The sequence below is a fragment of the Micromesistius poutassou genome (assembly GCF_964030765.1).
Source record: "Micromesistius poutassou genome assembly, chromosome: 19".
NCBI classification, from domain to species: Eukaryota; Metazoa; Chordata; class Actinopteri; order Gadiformes; family Gadidae; genus Micromesistius; species Micromesistius poutassou.
In genome coordinates, this window is record NC_140289.1 from 9,529,589 (window position 1) to 9,544,086 (window position 14,498).

The following is a 14,498-nucleotide window of genomic DNA, read 5'->3' on the forward strand; positions in this document are numbered from 1 at the left end:
TCTACAGTCATTCTTTGTACATCTTTTATGACTTAGATAGCCTTACTTGTACTCCCAATTACTGCCACGGGTAGTGCGATATTCACACTGGCCAGTTCAAGCATTTAACTAAGTGGACTAGAAGTTGCACTGACATGAATGTATTTACCCCGAGCACACTGAGACTTGCAAGTGGGACTATGCTTACATTTACTTTGGAAGGTTCTTGTTGATATATATGACATTTATTTGCAATATTACTACTTGGCTAGAGAAGACTCTGGATGTTAAACCATTGGTTTAACTGTGTTCCCTAACCTTGCCTGTTTATACTTTGTGTTGTCATTTTGCTTGTGGTTCTCTCTTTTCCTAGCCCTCCTGAAAGTACAGACTCTCCAATCGGCTCCCCAGACCCTCAGAGGCAGGAGTGGTATGCCCAGTACTTCTCCTTCTGATGGACACAGAACATGAACATTCAGCATGTCAAACCAAACGGCAAAACGAAAAAAAAGTGAAAATAAATAGGAAAAAAGTGGATAAATATCAGTATTTATTGTCATTTTGTATTTGTTAGTTATCATTTGGGGTAGGGTGCGGCAGAGGGGTCAATTCACTTTAAATTCAGCCAATTGTAACAGATAGTTCAAGGATTTCAAGATTTGAAATCGTGTATATCTGTCCAATAGACAGAAAATTGATGTCATACTTTTTCCATCTATTTTTTAAATGATTATTCATGACTCTTCATGCCCCCCTGAAGTCCCACTGAATTGAAGTCTACCTGGCTCATTAAGTGTGTAATCACTCGGTCATACTTTATTTGTTTTATTTATGTGTATTATGCATCGAGGTCCTCTAAATTGTTATGTGAAACAACATGATTATGTTTATTTGCCAACTGCTTGAACTTAGAAACAAATGTCAATTTCTATGCTGCTAAATATGAATACATGATACATATATATATAGATATAGATACATATATAGATATATATCTATATATATGACTCAAAATTATGGTACGTTTCATGCTTGATTAGCCATCCCTTTGTTTTGATGCTTAGTGGACACAAGCTATGATTTTAGGATGGCGCCATCAAGACACGTTTGTTACAGACACATCAAGATTTTGGTAGAACATTGAAAAACTGTTTGTATCGTCATCTGTCTCAACACAGATATGATGTCTCAATGATTTTAAAAACAAAAATAGGATATTTTATATTTATATTATAATGTGTATGCTTAACTAATAAATTATTGTGAAATTAAGCAGTGTTGTCTGTTTTGTACAATGCTTTGGTTCCTAGACTGGCAGCATAGGGAAGTTTGGTAGAGTGTAGATGTGAGGTAATATGAAGCATTTGATTAGATTGGTCTGCAGCCCGCTCTAGCGTCTTCTCCATTATGGTGTACTGTATGTCTCATATCCAGAGCAAAAACACTTTACATATGAACATATGGAGGGATAACAATTTGCATTATGAAAAAATATAAACCTACAATTACATTATGTAGGAGACGTACACATTGTGTGTCCACAAGAAAAAATCGTATGAAAAACAGCATTGTTGATATTGCCATTTTTAAATGTGTCAGAAGTAGGAGGAGTGATAGCTACATTATTATGTATTATTATAATAGTAATTATTATTATGCATATGAAATATGAATGAAGTCTATAAAGAAGAGAGGGGAAGTTTAAACATAATTCATATAATTACTGGGGATTTATCTTCAGTTCATGTTCAGACCTCCTCTCCACTAGGTGGCGGTAACGCACTTTAACATTTAGACATACACCAATACACATAACAAAGAAGAAACTTCAGCTTTTACCCGCGGAGTTTGATGCTGTCATCGCGGACTGATGGCTGTTTGTTTATCCAGAATGAACACTCACAATATGTCCAGTTATCTCTGTCCTGCTCGTCAATACTAATGAGTGCTACGTTACTCAACATAAGGTAACAACAAGTTAAACCTAAAGTTTGAAGTTCTTTCGTTATCTCGAGAGGCTGCACGTTATATTACACAATTAGGCATGTAACATAACGTTAACGTCAACCTCAAACAAACCAGGTGGTGATTAGTAACAATTAACGTTAACGTTAGTTAATGTCATATTACCCTTTAACGCCCCGACGTGTCAAGCACCTTTATTTAACGACACGTTAAATATAACGCAAAACCATAACAACAGAACACTCCTACAGACTGACAGCTGCCAGTCTTGACCAGCAGTCCACTTGTTTGCTTGTGTTAATCAGTGATAATCTGATTATATATTGCACTGTTAGGTTGATGTCATATCGGTGATCTAATGGAAGAAGAAGGTTAAACATGTAAGAGAAACTTGTGTAAACCAGCCATGTGTGCTTAATGTACACCTCCTTTATGTTTATTTTGGAAGTACCAAAGTATCCTCCCTAGAGTACAGTATTGCTAGGTTTCAGTAGTGCTTCCGCCCGCACTCTCCTTCTAAATCTTCAAAACAAAGTGATCATTGCTCGTTCCCTCATTGTCATTCTGACTGTCGATTGGAGGAGGCGAGCAGTTGTTGAACAGAAGGAAAGGAGCAGTGTGTGGATTTGGAGCAGCTGAGCTGCTGCATCTCTTGTGCTGATGGTCTTGGCTGATCACAACCAACAGACAACATCAACTACAGCATAACCAATTACATTTGTTATAGCCCATAAGTGAATTAAAACCCATAAGTGAATAAATATCTAAATATTGAAATGACTGAGCCATTGCTCACTTCAAGTGTAACACTGCTTTGGAGTTTACAGCATTATATGAAGCATGACTATAATATGTTGTGTATGTAATTATATATATATATATATGTGTATATATATGTGTGTATATATATATATATATATATATATATATATATATGTGTATATATATGTGTGTGTATATATATATATATATATATATATATATATATATATATATGTGTGTGTGTATATATATGTGTGTATGTATATATATATATATATATATATATATATATCATGAAGAAATTATCATGGTTGTGATTGGCCCGGATCATCAACAGTTAACTTTTAATGATGCTAAAGCAAATCAACTTCACACTGCTGCTTTCCTTGACCTCTAACTGCTACTGCTCATCTCCACGAGGGCATAGTGTACGAGCAATGCAACAGCATTATGTTTTCTGTTTCAGAAGATACAAATGGCACACACATCTTCCAGCATGTCGATTAATCCAAATCAGAAGGATTTGATCGGCCAGGTATTTGAGGCTTATGTAACAGAGCATCACTCTGGTGACATACTGAATATTGTCACAGATGCCTGTGAAGACACCCATCACCCGATTGTTATAAATGCAATGACACTGTTTGAGGCCAACATGGAGGTAAGTGAAAATGCTTTTTGCTTTTAATCACAGCTTTATTGCTTATAATAGCTGCAGTCCACATACAAATGTTTTACCACATGCTCAAAATGTGTCACCTACCGTTGTATTTACATTTATGTGAACTTGGACAGTTTCAGTCAGATTAAGTGCAAAATCTCATCAATAACAGTTGATTTATTGGATGTTATTGGATGACGTATGATGACTATTCACTGTTGTAGCTTATGTGTTTAGTATTACAGACACAACAGGGCTTGGAGTTGCCGATAAATTGTAGACATAGTCATATGTTAAAAATTGTTTTGATGAATGAATCATAATATTTACTAAATTTCTTATTTTAAATCCAACATAAAACTACTGATAACAAAGGGCACTGAATGAACTGCACTGAACATTTATTAATTGTACATTTGTATTGGCAAAATACTTGAAGAAAAAACAGTAGATTAATATTATACATATTAATGTGTCAACATGTAGTGTCATGTAAAATTACAATAGTAATTTTAGTAGTAATGATTATGCTTCTGTGACAGGTTGGGGATTATTTCAACGCCTACCCCAGTGAGGTCCTTGCTGTATTTGACGAAGCACTACAGCGGACAGCAGTGGTGGTCACACAAAGGGATTTGAATATAGGAGGTGGTGGAAAAAGTCCACTGAAATACAACTTTCATGTCCGCATCACAGGTTAGTTCACCTAATAATGTCTGTTGTTGTTTTTGTTGTTTTCTTAGTTCTACTTACTACTTATTTATTTGTCCTACTTCATTATGTCTGCTGTTTTTAAAAGTGCGATACCTACTATTAAAAAATGTTCAAACAATTACTAAAAGCCTTTGGCTCTGGGCTATTGTGCTGTGAGTTTGCTCTGCTCCATTTGATTGACAGACCAAAGTGTTTCATGACAGGGATAGATTGAAAACTATAAACATGGAAATAGCTTTTCCTATATGGCGAGCCATAAAGGAAGCCAAAATACTATTTTTGTGCCACCTTAACTGAGGGCTACCACACAATACTTGCAATTATGGCAGCAAATTGGAGGCTGCATATTTCATCTTTTATGCATTTTTTCACTGTGCATTCTCAAGGTCCTTTTGAATTCCATCCCAAAGTAGTTTTCTTGACAAAAGGCTGACTGGGTAAAAAAATAAATGTACTTGAGTGTAGAATTTTGCAAATAGCCCCTTCAGCAGGATAAGTTATGTCTTTCCCAATGTGTTCCACTACATTCTTTGTTCTTTAAATATCGTAGGTCTCCCAGTGTGTCCAGAGCTGACCAGAGACACAATCCCACGGTCTAGAGATGCAGGACACTTTCTGTCTGTCACTGGCACTGTAATACGCACCAGCATAACCAAGGTAACGTCCTAGCTGATACATCTGTCTGTTCATTAGTTTCTGATGGATAATTTAGGAACCTAACTGAACAGTCTTGTGGGTCTTACTTGCGTGATCTTCACAGCAGGAGCACTTATGGAAGACACTGGAATTGGAATTTATGTTTAATAATGGTTTTTGGTCACAATTCACTGTTAGTTAATTTTGAAGTTTTGGTGCCTGATTAACCAATCCTTTCAATCATTTCACACAAACTTGAAAGCAAAATTATCAGTTAATATTGAGTCTTGAGTATCATATGGTCAGCACGTATTTTAGGTGTTCTTCATAAGTTATTATGAACAATGAACAAATGAGTGTCTTGTGCCTGGCTAGTTTACTTTTGCATGCCAGTTGCTTCTGCTTAGGCCAGCACACATTCATTCAGTTGGAGATGTCAGCAGTAAAACAAAAACACCTATGCTTTAAAGCTCATTCATGTCCGTTTTATTGACCTACTGCCATCCCGTCACGTAGGTCCTGGAGTACGAGAGGGACTATATGTGTACCAAGTGTCGTCAGGTCTTCACGGTGAACGCTGACTTCGACCAGTTCTACACTTTCGTTCCACCCACGGCCTGTCCCAATTTGGAGGGCTGCAACTCCTGCAAGTTTGCTTGCCTTTCGCAAGGATCCGAGCCGTCTGCCTGCAAGGACTTCCAGGAGATCAAAATTCAAGAACAGGTAACCTCAGCTTGTCAACAACTGATATCTGGCAATTGTGAGACATGCAAACATAACAATGCCTTTCTTCTAGGTACACTTATCAGACAGAAGGTGGACTGCAACACGTTTCTTTTAATGCCTTTTAATAAACTTTACGATACAATGTGACTGCCCTGGAGTACCCTTGACTCGTGAAACTCGAGTTTCTGATTTTACTAGTCTAATTACAACTGCTCTTATAGTTGTTATCTAGATTAACTACAGGGTTACTATCTTAAAAATAAAGCATTGCAATTAGACTGACCTGGACTTCTTTCACTGGTTTTACAGTGTTTAAATTGCTTCACACACTGATGTCACGTTATGTTTGTAAGTGATTATTCTGTACTTAGTTATTTAGTTATGACTCGTTTGATACATGCATATGAACGTAGCACATCCTGATTCCTGTCATGACGCTCCTTCTACCTTTCGCCCCAGGTTCAAAGGCTTTCTGTGGGCAGTATTCCACGTTCAATGGTGGTTGTACTGGAAGATGACTTGGTGGACATCTGCAAATCTGGTAAAAAAAACAAAACAAAGGTTCTTCATTTGATATCCCAAAGTAGTGCAGATGGTGTGGACTGTAAATATGTAGCTAACCTGCATGACAACCCAGATAACTCTCACTTTGTACAGGAGATGATGTGACGGTGTATGGGGTGGTGTGCCAGCGCTGGAAGCCATTTTACAATGACGCTACCTGTGAAGTGGAACTAGTTCTCAAGGCTAACAACATAGAGGTCAACAACCAGCAGACTACTGCAACTCTAATGATGGAGGACATCCAGAAGGAATTCAAGGCCTTCTGGGAAAGCCACAGAGATGATCCAATATCAGGTATGGTATATTTGTAAAGGAATGGAATTGGTATTGGAACATATTTATGTTTAAAGGAATGGCCAGTTTGCATAGACCCAACGTAAATTGTTGTAAATCAGCCATGGTATTTATTAATCTCACCTGCTCTTGCAGTGTATGTGTGTTCTGAAAAGGGGCAGTTGGCTAGTCATTATCATCCATTCTATGCCTAACGAATGTTTTGGCTGCTCCTATAGCTGTATCTTCATTTTGTCCAAAACAAGTAAGTGCATACGATTTGCCGTGGCTTGGTCATTTGCCCCAATAGTGCCCATAAACAAACAAATCCACAGTTGCATTGGACATGCTCTGTGGGGAAAAGGTAAAGTTTATGTTTGGTTGGCAGTTGCGTTGTACATACATTCATCATAGGATGCATTTCAATCTGTTAAAAAACACCCCCTCCTACTTGACCTGGCGACTTATTGAAATGCTGCTCTGCACTAAATAATCTCTGAATAATCTCAGTGCAGAGCCTTTAACGCAGCCGCCATCTCTGCTAAGATTCATCACTACGTGCCTCAGTCTCCTAATTACATGAGTATGTGCAGTGGCATGTAAACACAGAATGAAAACATGTGGATTTGCTCGTTTGTTGGCACTATTAGAGAAAACCACCAACCGACCAAGCCTAGGCAGTTCGTTTTCACTGCCTTGTGTTGGACAGAACAAAGATACAGCTGTGGGAGCGGATAAACACTATGTTAATAGCTTGCCAAATGCCCTGTTTCAGAACGAGTCTGCTCTGCACTGTGAGAAGTGTGTGTTGGACAAAACAAGGCAGGTTTACATCTCAACAATTAACCCAGGGTTTTAGTATACCGGCTTATTACTTTAAGTTTATATTGAATGTACTATGTGTGTTCTGTGTATAATCTTGTAGAATATTAACACTATTAACACAGCAGTTTTGGTAGCATGAAATGTGAACTGTCCATTTAAGTCCATTACTATTTTCATCACCACTAACATGGCGGTGATGAAGGTTTAGACTAGGTTTAGACTTTTTATTCCCAAAAGGTTTCAATGATTTAATAATGCAAACAATTGCCTTGTCCCCCATAATCAAATGTTTTGAAAAAAAAAATTGCTACTATTTCTGTGCACAGGTAGAAACCAGATATTGCTCAGCCTGTGTCCACAGGTCTTTGGCATGTATGTGGTCAAACTGGCAGTGGCTCTGATCCTGGCAGGGGGGGTTCAGAGAATAGATCCTAACGGAACCAAGGTTCGAGGTAATCCTTTATTTCTTTGGCTTTTGGCCCTAACAGAATGACACTGTAAAAAGGAAACAATAATGGATACAACAATAATGTTTCAGTACAAACAAAATATGATCATGCATTGTAATGAAACTTTTCTCAAGTAAGTAATACATATGGTCTATAATTTATGATTATGGATTATAATTGGAGAGTGAGACATGTGTTGATGCTAGCATGCTAGCTAGTGGTGCCAAATCAAGTAATTCTTTCATTGCAGCTCGGCCAGCCATTGTGTCTTGAGAGAAGGCTGGATCAGTGTATTGTCTGGATAACTTTAACAATTCTTTTGATGTCCTACTCAGGTGAGTCTCATATGCTGCTAGTAGGGGACCCTGGCACTGGGAAGTCTCAGTTCCTGAAGTACGCAGCCAAGATCACTCCACGCTCGGTTCTCACCGCTGGAATTGGATCCACCAATGCAGGCATGTAACGACGAATGATTCCCTGTATCTGTATGCACTCAAGGTGCTGTACAAAGTGAGTGTGTATGGGGGGGTACCACACCTCATCCTCTGCCAGTGTGTAGCCCCAACCTGGGTGAAGCACAGCTGGCCGTGTGGGACATCCAAATGGACAGGTGTATAAATTACACCAATGGCATTTATAGACTTAATTTACCATTTGGTTTTTATTCCTGGGTCCTCCTGTCATCTCTCCTGGGTCACAATCTCTGGGTAGTAGTGACGTAGTGAATACGGTTGCTGATACAAGCGGCCAAAACGGGTTTTCTCAGCAGAAAGCCTGTGTCACGGTTATCGGATGAGGATCTCTCTTTGATCTGGGAGGAGCTCAACGTAGAGCTATCCTTTGGGGATATTCCGGGAACGCCCACCTGTGAGGAGACCCCGAGCTGACCCAGGACACACTGGAGGGATTATACCACCCAGCTGGCCTGGGAACGCCCGGGAAAACCACAGGATGAGCTGGAGAAAGTCCCCAGGGAAAGGGATAGGCTGCCCTACTACCTCCATGAACCTTACTTGGAGAATTGGGACGATGATGGATAACATATATTTATAGTATATCTTTGTGAGAATATATTGTGCGCACTATCTTCAAGCTATAGGTGAATCATTTTGTGAGCGATGATGAGGAGATATACTCTTTTCCCCCTGTGTTGACATAAGAATATGTGTTGTGGATATGATGTATTTTATAGCCCCAGCTGTACAAAAGGCTCCTGGGATACGTTTTGGGGTTTATTTTCCAAATTAATTGTTTGACTATTGTTGGCCAAGGCATTATTCACCAACGAGCTAATCAGATGGCATTTAATTAGTGGAGAGCCGCAGTGCAAGCTGAGTCACAAGCGAGCAGTCACGTATTGTTGTAACCGGTATCCCTGTCTTAAGTGAGAATTAGTTATGCATCTGTGGTGTATTTTAATAATGTGTGTGTTCATGATCTTAAATCATTCTTGGAAGTTGTAATGTCTACTCTTCATTGTGTTCTGACCATCACCCAGGATTGTCAACCGCAACTAGACAATTTTTCTATTATTTTTTTTGTCAGCATTGAAATGTTTTCTTCTCCTCCCATTTTGCCCAACGCTAGGCCTGACCGTAGCAGCAGTGAAGGACGGAGGGGAGTGGCATCTGGAGGCGGGCGCTCTGGTCCTGTCAGACGGCGGTCTGTGCTGCATCGACGAATTCAACAGCATCAAGGAGCACGATCGCACCAGCATCCACGAGGCCATGGAGCAGCAGACCATCAGCGTGGCCAAAGCTGGGTAGGGCCCACGCACCCGGGCACACTCACCGTTCAGCTACTGGGTCACGCAGTGGTGTGTCTACATGCATTTACGTTGGCAATGTCGACGTACAAAATATTTTGTTCCATCCATATATTTTTTGTTAAGTTTAAGATGGTAAAGTGAGCTAGACAATGCTAAAACTGGGATGAGACCCATCAAATCCCTCTGTCCCATTGTCCTGCCCCATCAGTATGGTGTGCAAGCTGAACACGCGCAGCACGATCCTGGCAGCCACCAATCCCAAAGGCCAGTACAACCCCAATGAGCCGCTGTCGGTCAACATCGCCGTGGCCAGTCCTCTGCTCAGCCGCTTTGACCTGGTGCTGGTGCTGCTGGACACCAAGAACCCAGAGTGGGACCGCATCATTTCCTCCTTTGTGTTGGAGGAGAAAGGTTGTCTTTTGTTTTCTTTGACTTAAAAGGCTTACATAGGAATCCATTTGTGTTTATATGTACTTATATGTACGTACGTCCCTGTAGAAGGAAATTATGATTTTATTTAATAACTGCCAGAATGATTCTCTTGGATTTAAAATTACCATAACATGATCTTGATAAATATCTAAAGTCTGAACACGTAAAATAACAAAATAAGGTCATACATTTTGATTTGAGTTAAGAGTAAATGCGTTATCCCCAAATTAACACATATGTTGATGCCTTGTTCCTTTTCTGGACCAATCCCATTTTCTCAGGAGTGCCAACTGAGTCTTCCACCCTGTGGCCCATGGAAAAGATGAAGGCTTATTTCTGTGTGATAAAACACCTTCAACCGCAAGTGTCTGAGGAGGCCAACACCATCCTGGCCCGCTACTACCAGCTCCAGAGGCAGAGCAACAGTCGCAACGCAGCCCGCACCACCATACGCATGCTGGAGAGCCTCAGCAGACTGGCGGAGGGTACGTATGAGCCCCTCTGACCACGGGGTGGGTGTGTCTAACCAGGGTCAGTTCTAGAGCAGTAGAATGCTCTCCTCACCAATCCAATCTTTACAAGAGACAATCTTTACAAATATTGTAAAAAAAAAAGAAAGAAAACTGATTATGTACTGAACGAAATGGTCATGTGCACCCCACCAGCCCACGCCAAGCTGATGTACAGAGAGCAGGTCACCATAGAGGATGCTGTCGTGGCGGTCTCTGTCATGGAGTGCTCAATGCAAGTAAGTGACGTCTGGACACAAAACAATAACCACGGGTCATACAGTGATAGGATATTTTATCAAATGTATACATTTTACATTGACATTGACATTGAGCTTTTAAATGTGAAAATAGGTATCCATACACATAGACTTGGGGTATGCATCACATGACAATTCCTTCTGATGCAGAGGCGTCTTTGTAGCAGAGGCCCGGCCCCATCTCCAGCAGATGGCGCTGTTAGGCTAAGATCACATTGAACACTATTTAATGTCCCTGGTCACCCAAATCCAAATGGGGAAATGTGTATAAATTCAAAGTTGATTTTATAAGTCGTCCGTAAAGATAAAGAAGATATGCTACTTACTAATATACAATTCTGTTTAGAAAATTGCTATATTTGCTTATCAGAGCTTTCCCCAGGATTGACAACTGGATCCAATGTTAACATCAAACCTCTCTCAAGGGAGGTGCTCTGTTAGGGGATGCAAACGTCTTGCATACGTCGTTCCCTGAAGACCCCTGTCAGCAGTATCAAGTTCAGTGTGAGATGGTGCTGGAAGGACTGGGGCTGCCTGAGCTCCTCAAACAGGAGATGGACAGATTCAGCCGGTCAGTGTTTATCTGTATTTACAAATGTTTCCATGTTTACAAAGGCTTTTTGGTGGTTGATAAAAGAAAGAGAAAGACCTTGCCAAGAATGGCATTAAGGAATTAATGACTTCTTGAGATTTTAAGGATATAAATACTGTTGGATATCCTTCTCTCTCATGGACATGTACAGTAAGTGAAGATGATGGTATGGTGCCAATTTATATTTAAAAACCTATGCAGCCGATAAATTTGAGGCACGCTGCTCTGCTCTTTTCTTGAATGCTTGGTTCCCATTTATGAGAATTACAAAAAAAGCCGGTCCTAGTTGTTAAAATGTGTTTGGTGTGAAGGTATGTAGCAGTTTTCAAAAAAAATTATCTCTTCTTGTTAAATTGCATAAATGTCCATCCAGATGGGATTCAAATGATCTTGGATACCAACTGACCCAGCCTGATGCAGTGCTCCCTGTGTTTTTATTCTCTAGGTTGATGAGTGCTACTGCAAAGCCTGGTTCCTATGCTCCAGAGGGCCAAAATGAGAACGTCAACACAACGCACTTTCCAACAGGAAAGAAAAAGAATGAAAAAAACACTGACCAAGGTTTCAATGATATCACAGAGAACGGTCTGGACTGGTTCCAGTCCCTGAACACTGACCGATCGCCATCTTTGCCAAAAAACATGAAGTCACCAATTATGACCTCAACACAACAGCAGCAGCACAACAAAAACAGACAAGCTGCTAGCTTGACTTTCACTTTGGCAGAGCAAAGCACACTTGAGAACAGCAATCAGTGTGAGCAGTCACCCTGTGGACCTAGGTCCTCGTCAACAAGAAACGATGTGTCTCTGTCGAATAAGTCCCACTGTGCAACAACACAGGCCACGTCTAAAGAGGGCACAGGCAAGGAGAGAGAGGGACATGGCTTCAACTCTAAAACTCTCACTGAAAGAAGAGGATGCCAGACGGGAGGAGAGACGGAGGCGACTGCATCAGCAGGGCCAGAGGAATCAGTAGTTCAAAGAGTCTCCAAGAAACTGCGAAATAAACGCCTGAAGGAGCTAGAGGGTAACCATGGGAAGGTCGTTGAAGAGGGAAGACGGACAGTGGTGGAAAACACCAGGAAATGTGATGTGACAGTTTCAGAGAAGATGCTCCCCTTTAACGCTCTATTAGATTCAGAAACGGCCAGCACTGTTGGAAAAAAGCGCTGCTTGACAAAAAATGCACCACAGGATACTGGTGTTACTGGCAATACAGGGATTCTAGACCGCATCGGGCCAATAAATAAGATAGCGGCTCGATCCAAACAAAAAGATGCAACTGGAGTGGAGGTTAGGACTGAACACAAAAATGGAATAGATGGAGATCTGCACTCAAAGCTCTCTGGCTTCACGTTCAACCCCAAAGCGAAGATGAGGCCATTGAGCAATAATTTTCAAACTGAGGATAGCTCCTGCTTGAACACAGTGAACCGAATGCAACGTGACCCAAATCCTCCTCAATTCAACACTAATGACCACCACAGCAAAGACCAAGTAGATGGACCCGGCTCGCCTGCACCCCTGACAGTGGAGACACGGGGAACTCCTCTAGAGAGAGGGGACCGTAGTGCAAGGACAGAAACGGCTGGAATTAGCAGCGAGAGTGAGACACGACATCAATCAGTACCAGTAGCTGGTACGGATACTAATTTAGATAATTTGAATGACACTTTATCGCTTACGTCAACAAATCATGTTTCTAATCCAGTTTCTGCCCAAAAATCGGAGAGTCCATCATCCACTGTGGCATCCACTACATTGTCGAAGCTCTCAAGTTTCTCTTTCTGCTCTAGAGAGCCAAAGCCAACAACATTAGGCTCCACTGACACACAGAAGACGGGTACCTCTATTCAAGCAACTGATACACAGTCAAAGTTATATACCCTGATCAAACAAAGTGCAGTGAGGACATCTGGGGAATCTCTTAATACAGAACTGCACAACAAAAAGGTGGCTGAGAATCCTAGTGATGTCAAAAGTGGTGCGAGGCTGATGGCTAACACTGGTGCAGAGACCACTGCCCCTACTGGCCCCTCTAAGAAGAGGAAATGTTTTGAGCTGGGCCAATCCCCCAGTAAGGCTGGCCCCAGTACCAGGTGCAATGTCTCTAGCTTGTCGCTATTTAGTTCTGCGGACTTCAATGATCATGATCTAGATTTTGACTGGGACCAAGAAAGTGGGAAGTCGTAATTACCATCAAAGAAAGCCTTTGAGCTTTGTGGAGTTAAATCTCAGGTGGTGCTAAATAAAAAAAATATGAGCTTACAATTTTCCAATTTAGGAACAACAGGACACGTTATACTACCGGGAACGATTTTCACAAGCTTTATTTGCAGTTGCTTAACACTGCTCGACGGCTAAACGGGACAGTGAGTCGTTTATATGCACCATTGTTAAAGTATAAGTGCTCCATTGGAAATCAGGACAGTTGCAGAAGCAGTGTTGTGATTTTTCACACTGACTGATTAATTAATGGAGTATTTGCTTGGATGCTTGGTAACCCCTGTATATACATTTTTTTGTATCTTCATAAGGCTGGAATAGCTGGAATAAGTGCCTAAAACTATAATGCTTATCCCAGTCAAGAGGGATCATGTTTGTTATATCGGTAACCCAAGCTGTTAATGGTCCTCTACTGCAAATAAAAGCGGATCCCTATAAATAATACAGTGTTATTGATCATTAGCTTTGGTTTCTGTTAGAAGCACAGCACAAATAGCAAGGTGCACAGCCAGCCATCCCCCAGGACAATGACATCATGCAGTTGAGTCGTGTTGATTTCCTGTCTCAAACCAGAGCGGTTTTGTCTGTCGTGGGGACCCCAAGTCAGATGCAAAAATACAAAGTAGGGCATTTACTTTGATTTGTACTTGCCAACTCCTTGACTTTTGAACGCTTATGGGTACAACCAGAGTACAATGAAGGAAAGTTTAACCAACAAAAACACAATTCCCTTACAAACAGCTTTTTTTCATGCAAAGGAAATGTTCTCAAATTAACATACTCACCAACAGCATTCAATGTGTTTGAGTGACACCAACGGATTGTGCTTGTTTCCTTTGAAACAAAATACCTGTCAACCAGTAGCTCACTTCCTCGACATGCAATATGCAGAAAACACTTGGAATGGTCAATTACAACAGACTCCAAATGACTTAAGCTCTAAGAATTGCATGTTTGTATGCAGGTTCTGTATGTGGTGTATGTATTCTGTATATATATATCATGTATTCCTGTATGCAGGTTCAAAAACTGCAAGGAGACATGTTTGTTTTTTTTACGTTAAGCAACACCCATGTTTGGTGTGCAATAATTGAGCGGGTTGCGGCAGATAGTTCCTGTCATCACCAGTTAGCAGTTAAACCTGACAGACACTTC

The 14,498-nt window shown here is 40.7% G+C and overlaps 2 protein-coding genes across 3 annotated transcripts in view; both read left to right on the plus strand.

Annotated features, from left to right (window-relative positions):
* fam184ab (family with sequence similarity 184 member Ab) overlaps nt 1–434 on the plus strand; it is a gene marked incomplete at both ends in the record, with an annotated part of 47,553 nt that extends 47,119 nt beyond the window's left edge. For both annotated transcript variants that reach the window (XM_084484118.1, XM_084484117.1), the window contains one exon: nt 353–434. In XM_084484118.1, coding sequence (XP_084340244.1) covers nt 353–434 — 82 coding nt within the window. The remainder of the gene's footprint in view (nt 1–352) is intronic.
* Nucleotides 435–1,848: 1,414 nt separating this feature from the next.
* mcm9 (minichromosome maintenance 9 homologous recombination repair factor) lies at nt 1,849–13,609 on the plus strand. Its single transcript, XM_084483888.1, has 15 exons — nt 1,849–1,946; nt 3,173–3,367; nt 3,910–4,063; nt 4,632–4,738; nt 5,234–5,440; nt 5,903–5,984; nt 6,101–6,301; nt 7,432–7,557; nt 7,890–8,009; nt 9,142–9,316; nt 9,531–9,733; nt 10,036–10,239; nt 10,420–10,502; nt 10,949–11,094; nt 11,561–13,609. Exons 2-15 carry the CDS (start codon nt 3,182–3,184, stop codon nt 13,308–13,310), a joined length of 3,744 nt encoding a protein of 1,247 aa, XP_084340014.1. The 5' UTR covers nt 1,849–1,946; nt 3,173–3,181; the 3' UTR covers nt 13,311–13,609.
* The last annotated feature ends 889 nt before the right edge of the window (nt 13,610–14,498 follow it).